Genomic DNA, 22,763 nt, shown 5'->3' with positions numbered 1-22,763 from the left:
CCCTTCACTGCTGGTCGCTCACCTCCTATCATCGATTAGGACACATCAGAGGGACCACTGTGAGCACAAATTAACAGTATGTATGCTCTGGCGGGGTTCTTGTGGTGACAGTATCTATTAAAAACAAACAAAAAGTTAAGGACCCATGCTTCTCCCTTGTTTTGCTTCAAGCGACCACCCACCGTAAAATCAGTGGCTAAGGGGAAATGGTGAAGGCCCGTTTACTGTGTGATGCCAGTGCGTAATAAAGAACACCAGATAAATATCCGGAGCCTGCCACTAAGGCGTTTCTCTCTCTCTCTCTATCTCTCTCTCTCTCTCTCTCTCTCTCTCTCTCTCTCTCTCTCTCTATATATATATATATATATATATATATATATATATATATATATATATATATATATATATATATATATATATATATATGCCCCACGTGTCGATGCACAAGGAAATTTGAAACTTGTATATTCATGCACCCGTCGCATGTCAGTCATGTCAAGACAAGGTTCTGACAGATTCCCATTTTTCACTTTGATTGTCCTAGCTGCTGTACCGAGAGTTCATCACGTGAACCTATAAAAGCGGCTGCATTGTAGCATACCTACTTACTCTGGCGAAGGCCGTGCCACGGCCGAAACGTTAGTAAATGCAATTTCCTTTTCAAATGTGCTATCTGCAAGTTCATTCAATATAGAAAATATCCGGACCTGTCGTGCCTTCCCTTCAATATATATATATATATATATATATATATATATATATATATATATATATATATATATATATATATATATATATATATATATATATATATATATATATATATATATATATATATATATATATAACCGAAAAAGTCATTGACCCAAATATATTTCATTCGCACTTCTTTTTTTTTTATAAGACTTCTCTAAATGAATGACCGACGGATTCCTCCCCAACTATGGCGGCTTAATACGACGACGGACTGGACGGAACGGTGAATGACGTAAATGCGCATACAGTGGCGGACACAAAGGACGCGTTAATACAACATCTCCCGAGGAAGACACCGCTTCGAGTGAGTGGCAGGAACCATGCGCTGTATGTATGCATCTCCGAAAAGAGAACACGTGCCGTGTAGCGTTCGTAGGAACCAGGGTTCGGCGACGGAAATGCCGCCCGCGTACTATGAATACTGCGCGTATGCAGTGTACGCCTTCCCGGACCTGCTTCGTAGGCAGCGGGTTTTCGCTGCAGTGGAGAGGCGCCGGACCAAGGCCGCGTTCGAAGCTGTGCTGGGCGTGGACGACGTCGCGGTTGCGGAGCGCGGCAGCCAGCCGCGCGGGCGGGAAGTTGAGGCGGGCTCTCGATGACCTTGGAAAAACGCTGCCGAACCGAGTCTCTATCGTGGTGGCCGCACTGAGCCTGTCCTTGTTTGTTTTTTTTCTACACTCGCTCGCACAGCCCGTCAGACGGCCCGCGTCTGTCGAAGCCGCTGTGCTGCTTTTCTTTCTTTCTTTTTAACCTCTTCTACCTTCTCTTCGTCCATCTGTGCTTCTGACTTTCGTTCGTTCGTTCGGCGTAGTCCGCGTCACATCTGTTACTTGCGGAATACACGAATTAATAAGCATGATTGTTGGAATTTAACGTCCCAATATCAACCGCGTGATCATGAGAGACGCCGTAGTGGAGGGCTCCGGAAATTTCGACCACCAGAAGTTTGGTAACGTGCACCTAAATCGAGGTGCACTGGCCTCGAGCAGTTTCGTCTCCGTAGAATGATGTGGCTGCCGCGGCCGGTATTCGAACCCGCGGTTCAGCAGAATACGCGAGTTGTGTTTAGAAAAAATGTTTAACGATTTCGACTACTTTGTACTTAAATCTGGGAGAGCACGGAGCCGTCCCCTTGCAACTGTGCGTGAAGATATGCTATACGAACGTACTACGCACCGCATATACATTAGCATACGCAAATGATTTCGAGACGAGCTGTTTAGAATGGTTAGACCAACGTAGCCTCCACAGGCAGCTCGCCTTTCAGCTAACGCTTCAGGCAATCGTTGCTCGCCAGAAGAGTAGCCAGAAATTTTTCCACTGCACGAAATTTAAATAACATGTATGCATGTTAATTTGAGTGTATGCTTTTATGTGTGGCTGTGCATATACATGGGCGACTGTACAAATTGTCGGAGCAGTTTTGAGTCACTGGACGTGGCAGACAGCAGGAATTTACTTGAGTAAGCTGTTTAAACGTGGTTTAATGTTCTATTGCCTTAATGCAAAGTGCTGTCAAAAACTCACGGTGAAGCATTCGAGCACTCAATAACAATTTTTCAGACATAGTTTATCAACCAAATGGGACGTTACTTTGACTGCGGCCTGTTAGATGATAGTGAATTAGGTATTCCACCTCATAGTCTGTCCACAATGCACTTTCGTCGGAAGAGGCCGTTTGATTTTTTTTTAAATATTGTTGAAGGACATACGTCCACAGCTCACTTCTATTTAATTAATAGAGCTACACAAAAATACTTTCTGTTTTGTATAATGCAGGAAAATCCCTACGTTGACTCCGCGTAGTGGATAAAATTAGCTTGCAGCAAAAACGTACGCGAATGAAATACTGGCACATCTCAGGCATAAAGCAGAGTGATAACAGATTACTGTTGCTTATTTAAATGCATGCTTAAAAGACACAAAAAATCGCTCCATTACTTTTTTTTTTCGGGAGTGGGCAACGACCTGACATCGACAGCACAAAATGTACAGGTACTCCAAAAGTATAGAACGGAGCACACGAGCTGTGGCCAAGCTGCGCAAAAGTGAATGCCAGCGCACTCCACCAGAGGTGTGGCTCCTTATTATTACGCATAAATGATGGCACTACCTTTAGGCACATTTTTGTATAAATAAAGAGTGACTATTCTGATGGAACGCACTGGCATTCAGTCTTGCGGAGCACCTGTTCCCGCCTTCTTCGATACCCCTTCCCTCGCAATAAAGGAAATTTTCGAAATGTAGCATGTTAGAGAGACACTGAGTGAGTTGACGGCCGAGTTGATTTGATTAATTTAGATTATTGATCGATTCAATTACATTGATTTATTGAGCTGGCTTTTCGTATCCACACTAAACCTTCGGTCTTGGCGAATTTCAACTTAAGTTGCAACTTTTGTCACAATATGCTCATATAAAACACTTGCGCACGCATTCTTATCAATTATACACTTGCCTTATGAGAACATTTATTTTAGTGGACGAGATAATGCGTTATTCTGACAGAGCGCATGCAAGTATACCGATCGGAGATATTCTGCTTACAGAAAAGATTTCGAGACAAAATCTCGAATGTTGTTCAAGCATTGTTTCGGCCCTCTCTACTTCGGGCCAATATTCCGCAGTTGGTGTGAGCCATTCGTGATAACGACAAGAAGTGGCGATGGTGGGTGTGAGCTTGGTATAGAAATTTTTGTCGTTTGGGAAGTTATGCAACAAGGTTTAGGTTAAAATTGAAAATCATTAAAAGCAAATCTCTATTTGAAAGTGTAACATTTAGGAGCACTTTAAACAAGCCAGAATATTTTATCAGTCCAACTCTTGGCTGATTCCCCCTGAATGGGTAACACCAATCATCCCAGGATCATTAACATTATCACCATCACCAAAATTTTAAGATTTACATCTGCACTTAAAAAGTAGCCTTTGCTCCCAGAGCACTAACGGTCGCGCAGGTATAGAGTGGTGCTAAATGCGCGCAATGCGAGGTGTCAACATTTAAATAGAGCACCTTTTTAGTATCCTGAAGTATGCAGTTCTTAAAATATGTGAGCATGCGCAATGTTAGGCGGTAGTTCCACCGCAAAGCCTGCCACGCAACGCACTGGGTCGCTGTTGTAGCGACAGCAGCGCAGCAACCACGCCAAAGGAACAACAGCCTCTGCAACGAGAGGCACACTTCCCCGCGTACACCTTCGCACGCGTGGTTCACGTCCGGCACAGCCAGCCATCGATCGGAGCACGGTGGTCTCCCGGGACTCTCCGCGGGTCTGACGCAATGCCCCCGCGATCGTTGGTCGCGCTACACCGGCAGCGGCGTCGCAGCTGTGGCGGCGAGGAGGACGTCGGGGGAAGCGCCACTCTGGATCGAGACGCTCGCCTGATGTTTTGGGAACGCTGCCAACGGGGTCTGCCTGCTGACTGCACAGAAAAGCGCTCTCGACGACGGGGCTATGCTGCATGCATGCAGTGCCGATTGTGCAACGCCGAGCGCCGCTCACTCGAGTCGCAGCACCCGCAAAGCCATGCATGGCGAAGCTGGCGTAGCGCAAAACTTGCACGTTCTTCGCTTCGCCTGCGCCTGCAGAGGCGTATGTAACACGAACGGAGAAGGATGAAACGCAGAAGTCGTATGACGTATTTGTATACACGGTTTCCCTTCTGCGGAATGCGTTTACTCCGCTCAAGGTCACCACACTGCGTTGCGCCGTAACGCATCGTCTTGTGCGAGTTGGTTTGCACGTACAGAAGTAATCGCAGTCAGAAAGAACACGGCCTGTCGTTCCTCTGTATGTGTTCTCGCGATATCATCGTTTCTTTGTGCCACACAGAGGTCTACCCTCCAATAACATCACGTACTTGCTAATTGGGTTATACCAATATTTATTTAGATTGCACCCTAACCTTTTTTATTTTTTTTTACAATTAATGGGGTAAAGCCTATTGTGCTATCAGTGCTACGAGATATCCCCTACGTTATATTTGTTTATTCATTGCCAAGGAGACAAGCCATAAGCTGCACTGCAGACTGTCGATGCGTTTAGGTCCCTGCACTAGCTTGCATCGATCACGAATTCCCACGGTAGCTGTTAGCGGGCCCGCCGTCTGCAGTTCCTGCGGCCGTAACGCAGCGCTTGGCGGAGGCTGGGCAACGTGGCGGGCAGATACGACGCGAGCTTGTTGTCACTGGCCAAGCGATGGCAACTGGGAGCACGTGACGCTTTCTATACCGCTCTCTATGCATGATTGCAAAGACGGAAAGCCGTTGGCGAAACATCGTGATATGTATACCTTCCTTTAGAATTTATCGCTTGCTTGCGCGGCTCGCACGAGAATAAACATTACCACAAGCCTAATATCTTAAATAACAAGAAAGACTTCGTGAAAAGTGGAGCACGGGCGTAGGCAAGGGCATCGTTTCGGTGTCACAAAACCCACCGAAGTTTTTTTTTTTTTTTAAGCTGCATACGTCCCTCCTCCACCTCCTCTCCACGCGTACATTTATGTAGATATTACACTGAACTAAACAATTACCCTTTCAGATCTCTTTTAAGCTATTGTTTGAGCTCTTTTTGCTCGTTTTCCTTTCCTTTACATTCCTTTGTTTTGTTTTGTTTTTGGTGGAGTATAACACCCCCCGAAAAAGATATTTCTGACTACACCACTCCATTGAAGTATCCTGTGCTGGCGGTTCCGGCAATATGCTGACTCAACAATCATTTCTTATCGTCTTAAATTACAATCACTCGACACTTTTACTCTCACGTGAAGAACACCATTTTTGTTTTCGCATTCACCTATTGTCATGGTAGAAGCAGCCAGGGCGATTTGCGCTATCAGTAGAGGATCAATAAGTGTAGGTCGACTTCATTGTTTCTGAAGGTGGGATAAGTTCCTCGAGCGAAAGAGTCGTGAGTTTACGAAATAATTTCACCATTTGTATGAAAAAGAACCACGATACGGAGATAACAATGTGCTTATCTGTTCGAGCGCGTCCTGGAAACCACCTCTCTGCCCACGTCTCTCCGTCGTGGCTCTTATATCTACGAAACATATCCAAAACATGTGTACGCAACTCGGCACCACAATACTTCAAAAGTCACCCGAAGTAACGCGCAACGTTTGTAAAAGCACAGGTGCAATATACGACAACGCTGAGCCAACAAGAACCATAGAACAATAATACAGAGATATGTATATATATAAGCTCTGATGAAGAGGGAACAAAATTGTGGGACTCTCCTTTAAGTGTTGAACATGATAGTGATACCCTGTCCCTAGCGCGTACTCTAAACACTTATTGCATGATATCTTTTCGAACTTGCTACGTGTGATCTTGAGAAAATAGGCGCGGTGACGTGTGCTCCTTTCGTAGTGGGCGACCAGCTTTAAACCATGAAGTCATTGTGCTAATCACACATTCTCAAACCCAATGGCAATGCATACGCTTGTACCACGCATTTTTACTGTAATACTTCATGTTGTATAATGAAGCATGTGTATACAGGACATGCGTTTTTGTAAAGCATGAAAGTTACTTTCACGGCCTTTCCAAGAAGGGGAAGTTATTTTCACTGTATTCACAAGCAGAGGAGTGGCTGTGTGCTGTATGTTCGAAGACAATACTTTCGTATGGCTTTCTACTTTTGAGCCCATGTATCACGACAACACATTCAGCAGAGTTACAGTGGAGGGTTCGGTTTAAAAGATCTTCATTTATGACAAACAGTTTCGCGGTTGTTCTTTTTTCGTGGTAGTTACCATCCCATCATTTGTTCGTTCTTGCAGCTTACACTTGTTAATTCCTTACCTAGCACTGTTGTTTCTTCAAACTTCTCCGCGCGCCCGTAGTTGTGGGGATTTACGGAGGAAGTTCACTCTGCAGTTTGGTTTCTTAAAACCCGCGTTTATATACAATATTTCTATACAATTTCACGCAAGACACTATATTATTATTTGCTATCTATGCTCTTCCCTCCCGCGCTGTACAGCTCATTATACTTAGATCTTCAAGGCCATTATGTGTTGAAACGGGTGTGAAAAATGTTTATATAGGCTCATAAACATTTTTTTATAAATTTTATTTAGAAACACTGCCCGTTAAAACTTAGTCACAAAAAAGGTGTTTTTTTTCAATAAAGTTTTTTCATTCGTCCGTATTTTCGTCTCGACTGTTAATTGCCGTCTCTGTCATGTATTTGAAACAATAGAGCATTGCTTAATGAGCTGCAAAGACGCCATTCTGTTGTGGCATGTCCTCCAACGAACAGAAAAAAAAAAACTTGTGATTAATTCGTACACTGTTCGTTATCTAATGCCGGCATCCCTTGGCGAAGTGCCATACGATATGTTTTTTGTCTTATCGATACACAGTCTATGGAAGACTCGTATGCAGGGCCGCAACGCAGAGCTGATCACCATTTCACGCACACATTTCATCCTAATGGCTCTCACTTAAACGATGTTCATGGCGAACTTAATTTATTTACTTTCGACCGGACTGGTACCCCATCTTGGTGAAGTGTTTAGCCTCGCCACTTTTCTTGTGCAGGTCATGATGACTAACTCTACCTAGACTATAGTCTAGGAAGAGTTAGTCGAAGGCTAAAGCCCTGTATACAGGGCTTTAGCCTTCGATTTTCTTTCTAAGCAGTGCTTGTACGCTTATTGTCGCTATAGAACTGCCACAGTGCAACCACATGCGATATTGTGTAATACTTTAATACGCATTCTTTTGAATACCATGTTAAAGAGAAAAAAAACAGAGGCGTGGCTGTGTGGTAGAACATCCGCTTGCCACGCAAACGACCCATGTTCAATCTCCACACAGAACCAAACGACCCGGGTCCTCACTCTGGCCCAGGATTTGTTTTTTTTTGCATCGTTCTCGGTTTTTCGGTCACGCATAAGATGACGATGTTTCGCTCAGAATCAACGACGCCAACGCCGACTCCGAAATTTTTGCGAAACGAGCTCTTTAACGCTATCGCGTTAATAGTTAAGGGTTTCTTCGACCCACTTGCCGTCAATAAAGAAGAAATCCCTTATTTTATTTTATATTTGAAAAACAAGCAGAAAGCACATGAAGTAGAATACATAATAAAGTCACCTGTATGCCATCAACCTGATAGCAGTATTACCCGCCACGGTAACATAGTGTTTAAGTGCTCGCATGCTGACCCGAAGGTCGTGGAATCGAATCCCAGCCGCGGGGGCCGCATTTCCGGTGGAGGGGAAAATGTTTTAGGCCCGTGTAACTAGATTCATATACACGTTAAAGAATTCCATATGGTCGGAATTGCCCGGGCCCTCCACTATGGCACCCATCGTAATCATATTGTGGTTTTGTTATGGTAAAAGCCATTATTATTATTATTATTATTATTATTATTATTATTATTATTATTATTATTATTATTATTATTATTATTGCAGTGTTGAAGAAAAACACTAAAACGAGGAAAGCAAGAACGAATAGAATAAGAAATTCGAAAACTAATTGCAATGAACAGATGGGGAACAGGATAGCCAGAAATCGCCAGCCAAATACATATGCAGCTTTTTTTTTATGTAGAGGCTGTAAGAGAAACAACGGATCTGTTCCCGTTCGTGCAAAGCCCCCTGCACAACCTATGCAGTCGCCTGCTCCTCGCTGTAGTGACAGCTGGTTTTGTTAAGTCTCGTCGGCGCAGCTACTCGCAAAGGGTCGAAAACATGCTGCCTTCCCTCTGACAGCGCCTCTTCAAGCACGGTTACCGCAATCAGGCTCGATGTGCTGGGATCGCTGCCAAGGAGTGTCTGTTCACGTCGCTGTATCTCAACATCCATTCCCCATTTACCTCCTTGCGATTTTTTTTCGTTTTTTTTTTCTTGTCTTGTTCTGAATGCAGCTCAGCGAGAAGGACTAAACGAACGCGATGTGATTGCTTTCGTTTCTTGCATGAGGAAACGCAGTCTTTTTCAAGGACAACCAGAAACAAACGACGAAAGAAGGAGGATAAAGAAAAAAAACAAATGTAGAAGAAGCTTGTTCGCGGCTAAGGCACTGTTCGTTTTCTCCAAATTATGATTTGCTAACCGAGTTTTTCTTTCTTTTTTTGTGACGCGCCCGTCCTACGAGCTTCTTTGTGAAGACGTGAAGGAGCTCGGGAGCATACGAATTTTCCTTTATTCTTGTAGAGCGTGGAAAATCAAACAAAACAACATGTAAAAGACGAAAGGTGACAAGAAATGGAAAGTAAAGGAAATAATGAAACATCATAATGATTTGAATATACTTTTTTACTTCGTTTAAACATGTATGAATTCATCTGCAGCGTTACTCGAGCAATAACATAATGAAATCACAAAAAGAACAAAAAAAAACGGCAGTGCTATCCTTGAGGATAGACCCGCAGTCGTCATTGCGAAAGAACCTTGCGTAGCTATAGTACAGACACGGAATTTCTGAAGCTTAGAGCCTCGCGACAATGATTGTACGTATTACGCCAGTCAGAGGGCGGCTAAAGAGGGAGTCCCGTTCGATTGTATAAAAGGCTGCTTTTCTATCAAGGAAACTCTTATTATTCTTGCATATACCTGTAACCCAACTGTTGTAATGTACTTCCCACTTTTAAGTAGATACCGTAAAACCATGTACGTATTATAAGATTCGGGGGTCGTGTCTCTTTTCTTCCAGCATTGTTTTCACTAGTAGCGATTCAGATCACCTTCTAGGTGGTTCGCCATACTCATCTTGTTTCACTGATTCCCTATAGTATCAATTGTGGTCCGGATTTTCTTATGTACACGCACTCATTTAGAGTCGGAGGCCAGTTCTTGAGTTTAAAAAAATAAAGACTTTTTTTTTCACCACCGCTCACGTTTATACGCCACTCCTTGAACTTTATTTCTTAAAAGAAATTTGTTTTCACTTTGCGGGACAAAAGCTGTCTAAATATGCTTTTTTTTTGCGATGCGGTACACAGATGGCGAAGTTCTTTTGTTCCTCTCCGGCACAACACCAAATTAACCATAGTACGTGCAGTTTCTCATATAATGCCAAATTGACCCTATTGGTGCTCTTGCTCTTCATTGCATTTAATGTGATGCAATACCGTCATTCAGTGAACAACAAGCGTGCAATGTGCCAGACTTCGCATGCACACCATGGTCTGTGCATTCTGAAAGATAACTACAGCCAATCGAAGCAGCTAACTTGCAGGCATCGGGCTATCGCTAATCACCATGCAACCGGGACTCCCGACGACGTTTTGCGCGTCACAAGCACGCGTGGTTTATCAAAAAAAAAAAAGTATCGCTACCGGCTGCAAACTAATATTGGGCGGGTTCTGTTCTTTAACTTGAACATGACCTTAAATAATTGCAAATTAAAGATGTCTATTCTCTCTCTCTCTCTCTCTCTCTCTCTCTCTCTCTCTATCTTTATCTGGTCCTAATAACTCTCCGGACATGCGTGTTTTTAATACACTGACTCCGTGCATGTCGGTGCCGATTCCTGTAACTACATTGACTTCTATGATCAGCAGCAGAGAACCTATAGCACGTAAACCTGAAGCACGTAAACAAGTCGTACATTCATTCCACCGCACGTCTTTGGTTCGCTAAGTGCAGCTGGAGCTTTCACAACGATGCGCACATTTACTGACGCAAGACACCACTCAGTTCGCTGCCCAAATAGCCAGTGCGTACACGTCGCATTCTAATAGCAGTGCTTCGAACGGCAGCCAAGGGCCGGATGCAACATTCTTCGCTGGGAGGTGCTGTCCTTTGAGTGAGCAGATTCACCACTATAATCTCGATGTGCACGTGTCCAGCGTATGCCATGATCGGGCATCGGTGTCATACAAGGTCGGAACACGTACGATGTTTGTAACGTGGTAATGGACATATGTTCAAAGGTATAGGCTTGAAATATAATCAAGCGTTTCTCCAGATGTGCTTTTTCTAATATTGAAAACGTTATGCCGTATCTGTAGGACGGCGTCAGCATAACGCCACATCAGTGCAGTTCAACTATTGTGAAGCCTAAGTGCCTATCTTCACATTGATCATCGTGACATGTTAATCGCGACCCCTTATGTAATACCCTCTCGGGGGTCTAAGGAAATAAAAATGAATGATTGAATCCATAGGCAGAACTCGGTCTCGTCTCGTGGCTTTAGCTATGCGAAGCTTATGCTTTAGTGCGGTGCGATATCAAGAACTTTATTTAAAGCATCCTGATAAGTACCACCGCTCAACCTGGGGACGGTCCCACGTGGGGATAGCGGCATCGCAGGCTCTCAGGACCGCCCAAAGCTGTTGATAGTCTGAACGTTTAAGGGCCGAGCTCCATTTTTCGTAGGTTAACAATTCGACACTCAACATGACGACCAGGCGCAATGACGGCGCAACGCTGGTTGGCCTGGAGTCAATATATATACATGTGGTTACCGTATAGAGTCCTGGTATACGACCCCATTTGGAGCCAATGTACCCACTGTTGAAGAGAACACTTGCGCGCAGGGCATGCATGTCCGGAGTTCGCTCTCTTGCAAACGCATAGCGGCTTATATTTACATAAGGCTACTGGTGCTTGACTTGCCTGGCACATTTTCACAGATTATAGTGCCGTACACAAACATCTCCACATCCACTTAAAATAGGGGTGGAGGGGGGCACCAATATGAAAAGTGCTCCGTTTAACACTGGACCGCAATGTACGTTAACTCCCGGCATTAGACGACGGTTGAAGATGCCCTGTACAGACGGTTTGTCTGGAGGCGCCCTCCGAATTCTGCTCGATTTTACTACCGTATACGCGTTGCGTGGGCTTGACGGGTCGCTCGTGTTGTGACACGCATGCAGATTCGGCAAAACGCTCGCGTGGCCCGGCGACCCAGTCTGCACGGAGCAGCGCGCGGGTGTGTATTTTTGGGGACGCCAGGGTGGGCTCGGTGTCCCGAACGAAAGCCGCCACGGCGTCGCATTGCGAGCATCGGCAGAGCGGGCTTCGCTTCGGGAACGGCGCTCGTCGTTGGTTTGCTTGCCAGCGTGAGCGAACCCCGAAAGACTTTACGAGCCGCAACCGAGCCGCAGCTGTCGCCTACTTGTGGGCACAGCGCGCGTGTTGAGCCGGCGTTTTCAGCGACGCGCTGGCGTGACTCTCTGCAGACAGCAGTGAGAGCTACATAGCGCTATAGGCCTTCAGCTGAAGAGACGCGAAAAAAAAAAAAAAAAACGCTGATGCGCACTTATTCCAGGCAGCTGCTGCTCTGTTGACATTTAGTTCTCTCCGTTCGAAAACTCTATAGTTTGGCTAACCTTCAAGCTCATCGTGAAAATCGGCTACACTTAGAAGTGATGCTTAATGCTAGTTTGCGAGGAATGAGTCACTAACTTGCTTGTATAAAGACGTCGCTATGCTTACCTTCATTTCGAATATGGCGTCATTTTGACGTCGTTCAAGAATGTAATCTGTCGAACGTGTAAGCGCCGTGACGGGAAGTTGCTCCCGACAACTGCAGTCGGTTGAATCACAGTTTGCGTTGATTTCGGGCGCTCGTTGAAATATGCTGCAACGCATTCCAGAATGGAATAGTGCAAGTTACCGCGAATGCACATATATAATTATTTCAATCTATAAATGATCTCGAGAAATTAACCCTAAATAAGCTGATGCTTGAGTATGTCGTTCTCGGCCCTTGAAATGTTTGTGCGCTATCCTTGCGAAGCCACAATGCAGTCGACAAGTAAAAATCGCGTGTTTGTTGACAACAAACGCATTGTTCTGGCATTCCTTGCGGTGCATCGCTCTCCTTGCTTCCACAGTTCCTCATTTCAGATTGTTTACTCTTCCGCGTTACAATGCACTTATTTATTGTCGCCAACATCCGACGTCCACATTCGCACAAAAACAGGCTAAATTATTACATCCATATTAAGCGAGTTGTCTCTACTAGAGTTACTGTACAGACTACCATTAACAGGGAGCATATACAGGAACAATAGTTCCTACTAATATCAAGTGATTTTCTTAAAACTTGTAATTTGCGCACCTGAACCTGCGCATTTTATTGCGATAACAGTGCTTGTTACGGTCTTGAGTTCACTCGAACAAACGTTTTATTGCACAATGCACACGTTCGAAACGCCCTTATATTTACAGGGTCATTGTTCCACACAGAATGATGTATGTCCTTCCCTCTCTCCTTTTTTTTTGTTTACACGTTGATTGTTGTATAGGCCGGAGGGAAAGCACTCATGGCGCCTTGTCAGGCCATTGTTTGTGTTTACATCGACCTTATTTGCAAACAAATGCCTTACATACATCCAAAATAAACAGATGCTTATGAAAATGCAAGGCGAAGGCACCTTTCTCGGCTATCTTCAGTTACACTTGTCCTATACGTGTCAATTACTCTACTAATGTCTGCTAATTTGCCAAACTATATATTGACCTGCAGCCACAGTTTAGCGATTAGAATGCCGCCCTACTGAGCAAGAGTGCGATAGTTCGACTCCTGGCTCAGTAGCATACGCGTTTCGATTAGGGTGAAACGCAAAATTATGCACACTCGTACTTAGATTTAAGTGCACGTTAGAGGGACTAGTTGGTCGGTTCTTCGCCTTGCATTGTACTCTTGTGCCTTCTGCACAGCACGGGTGTGCAAAATAGGTACTTAATTCCACCCCTCCCCCCCTTTACCGCCTACCAGAAGCCGTACCAGTGCTGTTCCACTCACCTACCACAATGGGACACGGGTATTGCCCCGCCCTGCCCCCTGCCCCCCTTCCTTCGGACAAAATAATCCAGAAGCCCAAGGGTGGTCAACATTAATCTTCGGAGCCCTTCGCTACAACGTGTATGAGGATAATAACAAGGAAAAAAGAGAGAACGTAATTTTTCTGGTATTATTTGTTCTGTTCCTCAAGGACAATACATGCTATGCCGATTAAGGCTAGTCCCAACGCGCAACTTGACGCCATCCTCTAGATCTCGACTGCGTACTCAGAAGCAAGCAATACTGCTAATATCGCTAACACGACAAAACAGCGACTTTCTCGTCGACCCCGCAGCCAAGCCAAGATTGCGTTGCAGCCAGACGCATCGGAGTTGTCGTCTGCGTGCAGCAGGAAGGCGCCTGCGCATCTCGCCCCGCCTCGCCGTCTCAGGAGAGCGCGCTCGACGTCGTCTTGGTGTTTAGTTTCTGCGTCGCTCGCTGCATGCGACAAGTCGCGACGCGAGCTGCCGGCAAGCGAGCAAGGCAGCAGGCGACGACGCTGAGCTGCACAAATACAAGGAACAGCTAAGAAAGCGAGAGAAGGAAAGAGAGAAAGAGAGAGAGAGAGAGAGCGATGCAGGTCGACACCTGCTGCTCGTCGAACATGCGGGGAAGGAGCGCCGACGAAAGCCCCGGCTGCTTTTCCATGCGCGTGCCGAACGCCGACATCGCCGCAATAAGTACGGTAAACGAAGAAGAACAAGAGCAAGAAAGAGATAAATAAACACTCAACGTAGCACGTGGCGTGAGCGATGCAGCTGCGAAGGCGTGTCTCAAAGCCGTTTCTTTTTTTGTGCTTTTTTTTTTCTTCTCTCGCTTCTTCCTCGTTCTTGCGCGGGAGCACATGGCAGCGCGAACATTTCACGGCGGCGTTGTCTTTTCAGATTCTCGCGGAGCAGAGATTAGAAGAGTCGACGGTTGTGAGTCTAAAGAGCTCAACGTTATTTGTAATCATCATCATCAGCATCATAATCGTCATCATCATTCTCAGCCTGTACTAGTCGACTGCAGGACTAAGGCATGTCCCAATGGTCTCCGGTTTACCATATTCTGTGCGAGCTTCATTCCATTTTATCCTTGCGAACTTCTGAATTCCGTCACTCCATCTAACTGTTTGCCTTCCTGTGCTGTTTTTGGGGAATCAACATCCTAACAAGCGTGACTGCGTCACGGTTACTTGGAAGACGTAGTGTATCCTCCTCTTTTTATGAAGGCGCATTCGACTACTTTGAGGTATTCAGACGGTCGCTGCCACAGCTGTGTTACTATCAACTTGCGATAGCATACAACGGCAGCAACGGCGATGATGGCGACTAGGAGGATTATAATAATGATCTTTATTGCCATCCACCTTTCAAACGCAGCGCTGACAAATCACCGACCCTGTCTCCTCTAATGTGATTTTTTGAACGTACTGCAGTTCCCCATTGATTATCTATTTCTAGCATTTATATATCCTTAATAGGGCTCTCTATTTATGTACGGCACATTTACCTACGCCTCGTTGCGAATCAGGCTTCATCAATCTCTTCTGTGCCCTTTTTTTCCTCTCTTAATTACTCTATGCATGTCTTGCTTATTACGACTGTTGACTAGTTCAATCATGCTAGCATTTCTCTGAATTCCAGCGCCCCTGAAATCTCTGCACGTTACCATGGGATGAGTCGCTTCTGGACTCAAGTTTCAGCAGATGCAGAGGTGTAGGTTTCTAGTATGCTACCCCCTCTCGCAGGAGTATGGAAGGGAGGAGACAAACGGGAACTTACACCTTGCGAGTGCACCCTCCTCCCTCAATACCGGAATGCTTCACGAGTAGCAATAAGTAGTATAAGTACAAGACTATTCAGTCGGTACGAAGTGCAGCACTAACTTGAGACTATAGACAAAAAAAAGGAATGGCATTCAGGGCCACAGATAATAGAATAGTTGTCATATACGGCGCATTCGAAAGCAGGCAACGGTAAAACAACAACAACAACAACAACAAGAACATAATAATAATAATAATAATAATAATAATAATAATAATAATAATAATAATAATAATAATAATAATAATAATAATAATAATAATAATAATAATAATAATAATAATAATGAAATTTTGTATGTGTTTATTGTACATTAGTGTCATGATGTTTGTATAGCCGCCTCTAACGTAGCCTACCTTCACATATTTGGCAAAAATAAATAAAAAATGAAATTATTGACGGGGTGTTAAGCCCCACTACCTTGATATGAAGAGAGGATTTATTTATTTGGGTCAATAAGAAATAGTATGTGCAGTGGAAACGGAAAGAGACGCGAACAGCATGCCGCGCTGTTATCACTATACGCTCCAACTTTGGTGACAATAATGATTCATCATTTTCACTGGTATAGCGCACCACGACAAGGACACACACAAAGGAGAGATGCACACACACACAGCGCTGTGTGTGTGTGCATCTCTCCTTTGCGTGTGTCCTTGTCGTGGTGCGCTATACCAGTGAAAATGATGAATCTCAACCAACTAGCCCGGCAACGTGCCTTGACAATAATGAAGAGGCTAGATGGTTCCTGACTGTCATGGATGACTCTTCTTATCGCCATACAACCATGATACAGCCGCTTGAAAAAAAAAAAAAAAACGAGGAACAGCAGAGGATGTAGATGCCGCTTGTTCGCGTTTCTTTCCATCCCAGCATTACGCATGTCCCGTACAGAAGGCTGACCAGAGGGCACGAATTCGCAGGGTCGCCGTTGGCTGAACCTAAAAGGGCGCCAAAACTCAAGCCAAAAGTAGCCAAAGTAGCCATGTTATTTATTGTTATCGCCAAAATTGTAGCTAAATAAAACCGGAGTGGTAGTATTAGCAGAGTCTCTACTGTTGATGAACAAATAAAACCGTTCCCAGAAGGCTAAATGTAGCAAAAAAATATCCACGGTGCCAACGGGAAATTTTCGTTGCCAAATGGGTAGAAAAGTAGCCAATACGGTGAAAAGTAGCCACAAATACCAATCTTGTCTGACAGCTTGTCACACTTTTTTCTATGGGTATTTTCAGGCTATTGCAATAGTCTCTTTTCGGGGAAGTTGCAATAGCCTGAAAAAGCAGATATATGAGGCACCCGTGTATTAAGGGGGGGGGGGGGGACAAATAAATAAAGTTTCGGCCATCGGGAGCTCTTAAATGTGCACCCAAATCTAAGCACATGAATCTAAACACGCGAGATGAGCAGGCATTCGTAACACGGTTGCAAATTAATGTTGTGCGCATGTATGTATACAGTGACATGGCCACGGGATAAAAAACAACCTTGTTTTTATCCAGCGGCCGTGACAGTGATGACGCGAGCGCATACGGCGATGTTTTTAACGGTGGTATAATTTTAACCATTGCGAATCCATGATTAACGACAGGTTGTTGGAGTGTATCCAAAATCAGCCATGTGTAATACACGGGCTTTCTAGAGAACCAGCGACGCTTCTTTACCGAACGAGGACTAACTCCGCATACACGTCGGCTTTGTCCTTCAAGTCTGGGCGAGGTGCTTCCCCGTTTTGTGCCTTTTGTGGTGACATCGGCGACATCGAACATTTCATCTGGCTGTGCCCATGGTTTGAGAGAGAAAGAGCAGTGATGGTACGCACCTCGCAAAAAAGTTGTCACAAGCACGGAACATTTGAAAATGTATTGTTTGCAACGGATTTCCATGACCTTCCGGCGAGACCCCGAGCGAAGTGACATTTGCTGAGGGACCCCTAATATTCAGGAGATGTTCAGGAGTAACGATTGACCGCCATTTACACCAGGCTAACCACGCTTGTTGCAACACGACCACCACCACCATCGAAAATAACATGTATTCCAGCCAAGAGATAATCTTCGGGATGACACACTAACGTAAGTTTGGGCAGGGGGCCTGCGCCACGGAGTACGCAACAAAATCAAAGCAGCGTGGCATTATTGTTTGAAGATAAAAGCGAGGCTGCAAGCTTTGAACGGTGCAAATTAAGCGCTGCTTACCCGGCGTCGTCTTTTACCGGTCGTCGCCATGGAGACAGCTCCAGCCACAGAGCATGAGGTATAACGACAGTGCCTGCTTCCAGCACGCATCAATATGTAAGGTTACAACGAGTACAAAGAAGAGGGCAGAAATAAAAGACCTAGCTGTTCTGAAGAATTCTTTCTCGGAGTACAACATCTGGCTTCCGGAATGAACAATTGGGCAGATGGAAAATTCCAGCCGTTTGTATAAAGGCCAAAGCGTCATTAACGAACCGTCACTCTTTCGTTGTTAACGTGAATGGGCTGACCATTTCTGCAGCATCGATGAAGCGTTAAACATAAGTGATTTCAGCTTCTAGATAACTTGAATGACGTTTGTACTTATATATACCTGAAAGCCAAACGGTGCCTTATGCGCAGAGCCGTTCATGACTTTGCAAGTGTTCTCCAAGTACAATGCGGTACATGTAGACCTAGCGAACAGGGAGAATTGATATTGCAACTGCTACTGGGTCACAAGATTGAACTGAATAGACTGTGCCGCCAGCAAGTCGAATATGAAACAAGCAGACATGGACAGTATGAGTATCAATGCCACGCGAAAGACAGATATCTGAGAAGTTTCGAGAACTCGTGATGGATACAAAAGTCCGTGCAATATAGCTATCAACGCAAAGCGTCTCTTCATCGCAATTCACGGAACTCGGCTGCCACGTTTTAGCACCGCGCCATTTCAGCAAACTCCAACACAATGGCGAAACATCTGTGCTTCGAATCGCCAGCTGTCCATGCCCAGTTGTGTTCATAAAGCAGAGCCGGATCGGGCGGATGAGATCTGCTGCGCGGCTGCTGACGTCGGAGTCAGTCACCGTTGGCGTGATGGTTCGAGGAGAAAGGAATTTCGAACGGGGGAACACCTCTCGATTGCGCCAAGAGTCGAGAATGCATTTCTCTACGCATTCACTCACGCCTACATAGAGCGGTGTGCGAGGCGGCGCTCTTGCAAAAAAAAAACAAAAAAAAACAGCGACCAACGCGACGCAAACCAACGCACAAAGTTTTTTTTTTTCAAGGCCAAGAAGACCGGCCGCCACGGTTGCTGGAGGAAAGCGGCCAGCAGCAGTCGACTAAGAAGCGCACAGGAGAACTCGTTTTCTGGACGAGGGCCCGTTCCGTTGACTTGTTTTTTTTTTTTTTTCTTGCATCTACTTGCAGCCTCTCACGCCACAGTTCGCTTTTCTTCTTCCCAGCATCGCCCGTGCTGCCTAGCTTCACGCTTTCTCTTTCTCTCGAGGCTCGAAAAGGCAGCGCCAGACAGGAATGGGCCTAAAATGATTGGTCGGAGCCAGAAGATGCCCACCCCTTCCAGCCGTCCTGTTTGTTTGCTTTGCTGCCGGAGAGCGCCTCATTTTCGAGGCCAGCAGGTGAAAAGTTGCGCTCTATCTCAAGGACAGAGATGAAGACTGCCTTAGACGCTCAAATAAGGGTCCATTTACTGGGGAGTATATTGTATTAGTAATATTACTTGTTCGAGCTCTACGTCCCAACACCTTGATTTTGAATATTCCTACCATGAATATGGTATAGCCTGCACAAACATAGCATACATTTACAAAATTTTTAAATAAATAAATAAATAAACAAATAAATTAAAAGGAAACGCGGCATTTGTTGAATTATGTAGGTCCAGCCTGTGAGGATATGAGCTTTGTACCAGCGAGTGCTTGATCTCGTCCTACCAGGAACGAAAAAGCCGTCTTCACGTTCTGGGCTCATATGCGGGCGCTGATAAACGTCTGTGTGAGTTCGTAAGCACGTGTCGGCTGTTCTGCTTACGACGTATTTCACAATACTGTTATGTGAGACGCCGTAGTGGAAGCCTCCAAATATTTCCACCACCTGAGGGTTGTTTAACGCACACCTTAATCCAAGCACGCGATCCTCAAAAATTTCGCCTACATGGTAGGTAAGTAGGTAAGTGTGTAGGTAGGTACTAAACTTTATTGATGTTCTAAAGAAGTCATCTTCCAACTTTCATTAAGGGAGGACCGTGGGCCGCTCCTACGCAGGGACGCCCCCCTTCGTGTCCCAAATTCGGCGGATATAGTGGTTTTAAGCTCATGTTCCAGTCTTTACAGCAGCACGCGGATCTAGAGACCTCGCAAGACACTTTTTATTCCCTGATCAAGAGTCAGTCTAGAAGGCACACGACGTGGCGGTGAGGCTTGGCCAAATGAAATAAAAAAAAAAACGACGTCCCAGTTTTCACACAGAAGCCCTGTTCCCAATATCGTGATCGAAACTTCCATGGGTAAGCCAAAGCGTCGGTCAACAAGTGGCGACAGTCTCCTATAAATCAGGAGGTGCTCAGGCGGAACGATTGCCAGCCACGTCGGCCAGGCTGCAACATCACGACCACCATCGTTTATTCAAAAATTTTATTGGATCGATGTACGCTCTTTCTGACGTCACGTTTCATCCCGACCATTTCGGGTTTCTGTCGAACTCTCGATTACGCAACGGGTGGGCATGAGAGTCAGTGCCTCTCGTCAGGCATACGAATAAAGAATAAATGCTGATATTTACCCAGCGACATGGAAAAATCATTTAAAAAGATGGCACAGTCCAATTACTATTTAGGGAGAAGTGAAACTTTCCCTGTTACGAGTAATTTGAAGCGTATGCGTGTCGACTGGCAGGCCACATATAGCTTACATCATACTTACACCATATATAGCCAACAAACATAAATTCTGAATAAAAAATAATTAACTGTTGATTGCTCTTTCACTTCCCCTTACGGCTGAGCTGAAGGACGTCGCTCAAACAATTATTGCGAAGCCTGTTACATAAAGATGACCATGAAGAGGCACTGTATGGAGCGTATCGAAGCATCGCATAAAATACTATAGATGCGAAGACACTTCACTGCTCGGTCACTTCAAAAGGGGGAGTTTATCTGTCGCATGTTTGGCGATAGACACTGCGCAAATCCATGTATTTGTATTTCTCCAACACAAGTATTCGTAACATCCAACACAAGTATACATTTCCTTAATTGGATATGAGCTTGACTCGAATGTTACAAGATATCCTGATGACGTGAATCAACCATTTTAAAAAAAATATCAATTCGTTCATCGTGGCCTACAGTGCACATACGTACATTTTCTAAAAACTTGCTTCAGCGTCCTATCGTGTGCAAGCACCCGCGAAGCCTCTCTAAAACTTTCTGCGGGCTCCTAAATGCCTACCTCGTAGTCTAAGTGGGGATATCGATTTTATGTTTCTTGTGAAGAACGTATTTGGGTGTTTACAAAAGACCGAAATAGCTTGAAGCTTTATTTTCTTTTCGAAATAGAGAAAGCTTTCTGTTTTTCATTCAAGTTTGTAACCCTACAGCGATGACCCAAAACCACAGCTTTGCAGAAAAGCAGCCTGTCTGTGACAGCTCGATTTCTGCATCTCTCCTGTCAAATATGACATGCGAAACCCAGCGAGTGCTGTGGCCTGACTTCAGAATTCAATCTCGAAGCTTGAGAGAAACCACGACGCCGTTTCCATATTCTGGGAGGACTTCCTTCTACTAAGGCCCTTTCCAGCTTTTCATGGAGTTCTGTGAATTTCTATTTGTTTTAGCACATGTTCCAAAAGAAATAAATAAAAAGGCACGTGACAAAAATAATAATTATTAAATAAACGCGCACGTATGGTTGCCTCAGTGAAAAAAAGGTAGCCCGGCCGACAGAAGAAGTCTCGGATATAGTATATGAATCCTCCTCAGCAAGGACGTAGGCAGACTTTTTTTTTCGGTGAACGGAGGGAAGGGGGCATCTCTTTGAAATAATCATTTTTTGCTCTTTTCTCTTTTTCCACGGAGAAATATAATTTAGAGGAGGAGGGAATGAGCCCAGCGTGCCACCCCATTAAAAATTATTGTGAAAAATGTATTTCTTTATTTGAAATTAGGCATCAATAATTAGTACACGCAGCAATTCACGGCAATTCAGTGCGCAGATTAGGCATAAAAATCGATTACAACCTCACTGGAGGCCATTCTTCAGTGCTATCACATGTACTGTGTAAAAATAGGCTACAGAAATTTCATCCGCGCCACGAAGACGAAGAAATTGACGTTTCTGGGATACGCCATTCTCAAATGCATCGTGCGTCACAGATACCCTACATGGAGCGACATGTCGTTGAGCCTGAGTACAGTAATGACTTCCAGCCTAGAGTATATATATATTGCCTCCGTGATCGGTCCACTGTTCACGTCGTTGCGACGTCTCAAAATGTGCAGATTTGTGGCGTCCTGACGACGTTATATGGTGACGTCATCACCTGACGATAGTTATTTGTATCCCTTGTATTGACGCCGCCAACGGGGGGGACGCCGGACAATTTTCGCATTTGATGAGGCATCTGAGACATTCATTCGCTTTCAAATAAAAAAAAACAACACAATGCCTCATCTCAGTATAACAGTGGCCTTGAGGGATGAGTTACTGTTTCACAAAGCCGGTGATTAAGGTGACGGAGAGCCATTTCCTTTTTTATACTGTTGTTTTTCATGTCTCGCCTGTAGCAACAGCGCAGCTATTGTCAGCCTCGTTCAACTTGCGAGCCATATGTTGAAGGAATTATATGCTAAGTACATCAAAGAAGCTTGCCATTTTGTCAAGACCCGCGGGCTTCAGTGTCAAATGGCACGAAGAATGTGTCAGAACAGAAGCGCTTCGGGAGAATCAGTGAAGGTGGAGTCGTATTTAAAACAAGATTGCCTTGAATATTAAAAAAAATGGCCCATAGGGAGAGAATCAAACCCCAGTGCGGACATGCTCCCTGAAATTGCAACTGTTGAAAAATTAACGGCTAAAACTTGATGACCGCTAATTGCTCTGAAGAAGTGCTTCCGTCTCCGCGTCTAAATTTTCTGTGCCAAAGAATATTTCGTATTTAGTATCATGCTTTCATTGAAATTACGAATAGCTGGACGGTGAAGACTCTATATATCTATCACATATGGTAACTATTGTAGGCTCATTTAGAAAAACAAATGAGGCGCTTTAAGCGGCGACTAATGCTTGGGGGGGGGGCGCTGTTCTGAAGGTTGCGGGATCGAGCTCTATCATGACGGCCGAAGTATGCTACTGAAGAAGTGCCGCCACCACAGCATTGCTTTATATGTGTGTACATTTACGGAACATAGACAGTCGGCCATTAATCTGGTGTGCACCAATGCGCCG

The 22,763-nt window shown here is 44.8% G+C and overlaps 1 protein-coding gene across 5 annotated transcripts in view; it reads right to left on the bottom strand.

Annotated features, from left to right (window-relative positions):
* Positions 1-22,763, bottom strand: part of Ars2 (arsenic resistance protein 2) — a 139,874-nt gene that overhangs the window by 64,576 nt on the left and 52,535 nt on the right. For 3 of the 5 annotated variants that reach the window (XM_075894888.1, XM_075894893.1, XM_075894889.1), the window contains exon 1: positions 17,533-17,647. The exons of the other annotated variants lie outside the window; for them this stretch is intronic. In XM_075894888.1, the coding sequence (XP_075751003.1) occupies positions 17,533-17,622 (90 nt within the window). In that variant the 5' untranslated portion in view covers positions 17,623-17,647. Of the gene's footprint in view, positions 1-17,532; positions 17,648-22,763 lie in introns of those variants that run through there. 5 annotated transcript variants of the gene reach the window in all.

Source organism: Rhipicephalus microplus, chromosome 5, assembly GCF_043290135.1.
Source record: "Rhipicephalus microplus isolate Deutch F79 chromosome 5, USDA_Rmic, whole genome shotgun sequence".
Classification (NCBI taxonomy): Eukaryota; Metazoa; Arthropoda; class Arachnida; order Ixodida; family Ixodidae; genus Rhipicephalus; species Rhipicephalus microplus.
This window is presented reverse-complemented; position numbering and strand designations above follow the sequence as displayed.